General features: G+C 38.2%; 1 protein-coding gene across 1 annotated transcript in view; it reads left to right on the top strand.

The window, feature by feature from the left end:
- Window positions 1–437: 437 nt before the first annotated feature.
- Window positions 438–6,072, top strand: part of LOC126419508 (SANT and BTB domain regulator of class switch recombination-like) — a 130,241-nt gene continuing 124,606 nt past the window's right edge. The window contains exon 1 of the mRNA XM_050086698.1: window positions 438–1,138. Coding sequence (XP_049942655.1) covers window positions 438–1,138 — 701 coding nt within the window. The remainder of the gene's footprint in view (window positions 1,139–6,072) is intronic.

The following is a 6,072-nucleotide window of genomic DNA, read 5'->3' as shown; positions in this document are numbered from 1 at the left end:
GAGGAGAACCAAGCGCATCAAACTGTCCCGTTACCTTACCTACGGTTTCCATAACAAACAATCAGAAATAAATAAGACGTGTACCTAGTTGTAACATTCGGATGCTAAAAGCGATCAATACAAAACAAACAAGTAAGGAATCCGGAGACACTGTGAGTTACTTTGTGTTCGAAACTTTCTGGTCTGTGTGTTATTTCTGGACTGTTCATCGATTCAGGTAACTAACGTTCAGATAGTATGACACAGTTACGAGTCTTTGTAATATTAACCCAGCAACGAAGCACGAGGCGATATTAGCATACGAAGGAACGCATGGTACGAATAAAACTGCATTATCATTCATTGTCTCATTTCTTTTACCGTTGCAGATGACATTACGTATTTTGAAGAATGCGTTATAAAAGACTTAAAAACGCAGGTTTTCACAGTTACGCACAATGGCGAAGATAAATACCGACAATACAACTTCGGCAACTTCGAAGGCCAAAAGCTTTTCCCAAGCAAGTATTTCCAATAGAAAAGGTATTGGGTCCAAGCACAGCAACAGAAATGATAAAAGAGCTTGCACAGAAATATCATTCAAAGATTTTCTCTGTTTTCTTCGAACGGCCTACCAAATAAACGAAAATGTTAATGGTAATTCAACTGATGTAGCAATTGACTGGCAAGAGGTTGCTGCAAATGAACTTGTATCTACGTTGATGGGCTTAAACTACCCGGAGCTTCCGAAACGTGTTCAGCTAAATAAAGAAAGCTCTGAAGAAAATATCGAAGAAGAAACTAAGACTGAAAACGAAAACAAGATACAGACAATTGATAATGCATCATGCTCTCCGTTGGAGAGACTTAAAAAGAACAGGAAAGATGCTATAAGTGAATTAATCGCAAACAAAAGACTGTTAGACGGGTGCAAGAATATGGAGCACTTGATGAAACGTAAACTCAATGAAGTTATCCAGGAAGGACTTCTAGACTCTGTTTTACCTTATGTTGTCCCCAAACTTGGTGTTTCTCACCAACAACAGAATAAAAAGACACATAGTGGAGAATCTAAGAAGTCGTCAGAGAAACATTCACACCATCAACAAGTTCACAGAGAGAAAAACATAGGAGGGAGAAGGAAGTCATCTGGGGGAGAGTAAGTATGCTTGCCACATAGTTACAATAATAGTACTGGAACATTTCCTGTACTGGATAAATTATTGAACATTGTGCCCTATGGTAACAGAATTTTAAGAAGAATTGTGTGTGTGTGTGTGTGTGTGTGTGTGTGTGTGTGTGTGTGTGTGTGTGTGTCTGAAATACGATTAAATTTATTTCGAAAGAGTTTAAAGACAGACTTGAATGCATCACTTGCTATGTCCCCTCAATTTTTTCTGCCAGTCAGTAATGATAATGCATTTTCGATATGATCTTATTATTGGTACTGCTTTTCGATGATTTTGCTACTGAACACATGCCTTGCATGCCTAGTAATATTAGACTGACTGCAACTGGTGTTTGTATTGAGCTGCATAATAGCTTCTGGACAGGTATTATCTCAGGTTGGGTAGTAACCTGCCACAAATAATTTAGGCCTAAATCTGTCTTTTTCCTCCATATGTACATTAAAATCATCATACATAATAAATTTTGGCTACGGTCACATTAGGTAACAAAGTCATCATTGGTCATTGGGGGCGGGGAGGGGGGGGGGGGGGCGGGGCAGGGCAATATCTAAAGTAGGAAACTCTAAATCTTCATCTACTACTACATTTAAATCTTCAAGAATTGCTCTACAAACATCTGTGAACTGCATGGCAGAGGCACTTCCACTTTATTGCATATTACGGCTTTTTCCTTTACATTCATGTATGGAGTGCTGGAAGAATTGTTTTTTTGGTTGTAGATTATTCCTAGATCACTTACTGATAGCTGTTTCTTAAAACTTTTTAAGTAGGCTTTTGTGGGATAGTTGGCATCTGTCTTCAAGTGTCTGCCAGTTCAGGTTCTTCAACTTTACTGTGATGCTCCCCCGTGGTTCCAACAAATCTGTGACCATTCATGCTGACCTCTTTTGTATGTGTTCAGTATTCTCTGTTAGTCCTGTTTGTTGTGGGTTCCATACTCTCTAGCAATATTCTAGATTGGACTTTACAAGTTCTTTGTAAGCAATCTCATTTGTAGACTGATTACATTTCCCAATGTCCTACCAATGGTGTGTAGTCTGCCATCTGTTTTATCTATAACTAAGACAGTCTATTCATTCCATTTCATACCCTTACAAATGTTACTCCCAGGTATTTGGACAAGTTGACTGATTCCATTTGTGACTTACTGATATTACAGGTATAGACTATAATGTTTTCATATGTGTGTGTTACATAATTTTACATTTTTGGACATCTGAATTATATTGCCAGTCACTGTACTCCTTCAAAAAATTATCAAGATCTAAATAGTAACAGTCTAAATTGCAAATTCTTATGTTTCTATTGGTGGTGACCAGTTTCAGTTATCATGTCCTTCATGTGACCAAAATAAATTTACACAGAACATATGAGGAGCCTGTGCTCAATGTCTGCATACTGCGAAAAAATAGCCATCACCAACTGTGGTTGGTGTGGCTAAACTAATTTTGGTTATATGATGGTTAAGATAACTGAAACAGTTCACCACCAAAAGAAAGAAAAGAACTTGTGATTTAGTCTGTTACTATTTGTTCTTATAAGAAGTAAAAATGTTGCTAATGTTTCAACATATATATTATCAATATTTATTATGATCTGACTGAATATTTGTGCAGTATTTTTTCAGATACTACTTCATAATAGAATACTGCATCATCTCAAAAACTCTGAGGTTAGTATTAATATTGTATGCCAGTTCATTAACATACAGCATGAAACGGAAGGGTCTGAACACACTTCCCTGGGGCGTAGCTGAAGTTACTTCTTAATATGCCAGTGACTTCATATCCAAGATGATATACCATGTCTTCCTTACCAAGAAATTCTCAGTCCAATGGCAAATTTTGTTTTGTACTGCATATCAGTGCACTTTCATTGACAAACACTGGTGTGGTCGCAAGTCAAAAGCTTCTTGGAAGTCAAGAAATATTACATCCACCTGATTTCTTTGATCCGTAGCTCTCAAGTATCTTTTGTGAGAAAAATGTGAGTTGGGATTAATTATTGCAATATTAATGTAATAGAAACATCATTTATGTATATTTCACACTGATTTTCGAACAGTTTTCACTTTGATTGCTTATTAAAATAATTCTTCCCATTAAACATTTAGGCCTATTTGTAGCTTTTCAGTAGTTTATGTCACTGGCATACATGGCAACTTTCTGATTTATATTTTTCAGGAAATTTATTTAAATAGTGTTTGAACACTATCAGTTACCACACTTTGCAAACACCATGTTTTATAGTTAGTAATTCTGAACTGTAGATAATCATATTCCCTCCATTGGAATATTAATGTCAATAATGCCTGCAGAGTGGTCTGTAACTAATGTATTCGTAACCAGAGTGTCACGGTAACATAATGGTATGTTAGATTCTTTGGTCACTTGCTGCTCCAGCAGGCTCTGCTTCTCTGGTGAATTTACCTACTGCCCAAAGAAAAATTAAATATTGGAATTAAAATGTCATAGGATTTAGTAATTACTAGCTCTATCAGAGAAATAAAAACTTGTACATCTTAAGAAATCCAGCCAAATGAGTATCTCCACTAAAGGTAACCTAGTCTTTCTATTCATGAGCAATGGAGTTAAAAATCTCAGTGAGTTGTACTACCTTTCATCCTGATGACGGCAATGAGCTACATGATGAATGAACTGACATCACAGCTTGGACTCTACAAAACTCTGAAAGCATTGAGAACTGTCCTCCTGCTCCACATGTGATAAAATGAGGGGGGAGGGGGGGGGGAGGAGTAGAAGAGTGTTGGAAGCTGGAAGCGGAATGGATTCTGGGAGATTTTGCTGTGCTGTAAAGTTATTTCACAAGCAATGGCAATACGTATCATTTGTACCTTGTGCAAGAAATTTGGACTTTGGCTACTTGCAGGGGGGTTTCATATCCTGTTCTTCTGGAGAGAGAGAGAGAGAGAGAGAGAGAGAGAGAAAGAAAGAGTTTATTGAAGCCTTTAACAGTGAGAACATAGTTAAAATTGGCCAGCTAGAACCATAGTCATTTCATTGAAGTTGTTGCACTTAAATGGAACAATATGAGCAACATACCACAGCATGCACGCGCACGCGCGCGACACACACACACACACACACACACACACACACACACACACACACACACACATTTTACAGAATACCTAGGAAGAACATATTGCCCGTCCTACGGCCAATCAACTCGAAGAGTTGTGTAATAACCCCAAAGAGTAATCTAACAAGGTTGTAACCAGAATTTAGATGACATATACAACAAGGGAAGGTAACGGCAGGATGGCCTAGCCTCATGTAGAGAAGAAGTGGCTCACATATTGGTGCATTTCTTTATAAACTTCCAGCAGTAGGCCGCGAGTGGCTATGTAAGATATCTTTAAACAACAGAAACTGGTGGCTTTTAGCTTTGCCATTCAAATTTGTCTCTTGACTGGCTCTCTCATCACCTGGCTCAGGATATAACTAAAGCAGGGGTGACCTTAAGGAACCACCCCTGAACGTTTCCTTGGACAAGCCAAGGTGAAGCATCTCCCACAGTTCTGAAAAAACTGACATGCCTCGTGTGGTACAATCTTGGTACCAGACTGCCAGGAAACGTTGTATCCCTACAACTGTGTTTGCAATGGGTGCCCACTCCCCCCTTTTCTCACAATCGGATTTTTGTAGCAGCTTTCCTTCACATATTGCACCATAACTGTGGAGGTCAGTTTAGTGTAATGACTAGATGTTCTAGCAATTTGCACTTATTCGTGTAATTGGCTGGTTAAAGTTTTCCACGTGAATGAATTTGTTACAACGCACTTAATTTTTCTCCAATTGGTAACATTCTTTCAATTTGTATATACACATTACATCTTTATAAAGAGAGGAGAGCAACTGCAGTCTGTTGCACATGTTTGGAAAACAAATTGCTACAACATATTATGAATATAACAAATAAATAATAGCAACTTCTTATGAGTATTGGTTCGAAATGAGTCAAAAACATGTACATCTTGCTTGATGTCATCCCAGATGTGCTTTATAGAAGTGAAGTCAGTTAACCCAGAAGTGCCCATAAGCACCCACATATCTGTGGAGTGTTCATTGAACCACTGTGACAATTTTTGGGATCTGCTGGATAGTGAACTGTCTTGCAGAAACTACAATCATGTATGGGGTGCTTTTGATGAAATAATCAAATGTACTCAATAGGTTCATACATTTCCCTGCTAGAGGATGATATTTTACCTATTTGGAGGCACAATTTTTTGCATAAATATCTGCTACATGAGAATACCTTCACCTCCTGCCTGAATACTGCACTCTCAGGAAGCAGGATGAAATGCTTCATGCTGTTTTTGTACTGTGTCCGTAGCATGTACTATGATGATCCATTGTGCTGCTCCTGTGTCCAATCAATCTCTGTGGCCTGAGAAATAAAAGCAGAGTTGCATATATGGGCCAGTGGCTTCTGTACGCACAGAGAGGAGTTGTTTCTGAATGGTGGAACTGTTCACCAGTATCAGACTGGCTAATAGCTTTGTGCACTGTGGCTCGTTTGCCCACTGCTACAATCTGTGATAGTTGCTTCTGATGCTTTTCATCAATATGTTGTTACCTACAGCAGCTGATTCAGATGGTGGAGTTTTTTCTTGAATTAACACACTCAGAACACTCCCTTGAATGGTGATGTATAAATTTTCCAGCATCTGCATTACCTCTAACAGAATTCAAACCACATAAAATGTCACACCATTCCATTAATCCTGGTGACAAGAGTGCTTCCACTCAAACACATTAGCTATGTCTTGATTAAACTGCTCATGAGTCTATAAATTACTATGAAACATTTGCAGTGAAAGCTCTACATTTTACAATTTTTGGAACAGGATTGTTTCCTTACAATAAAATTACTGATG

This window comes from Schistocerca serialis, chromosome 9 (assembly GCF_023864345.2).
Source record: "Schistocerca serialis cubense isolate TAMUIC-IGC-003099 chromosome 9, iqSchSeri2.2, whole genome shotgun sequence".
Taxonomy (NCBI): Eukaryota; Metazoa; Arthropoda; class Insecta; order Orthoptera; family Acrididae; genus Schistocerca; species Schistocerca serialis.
This window is presented reverse-complemented; position numbering and strand designations above follow the sequence as displayed.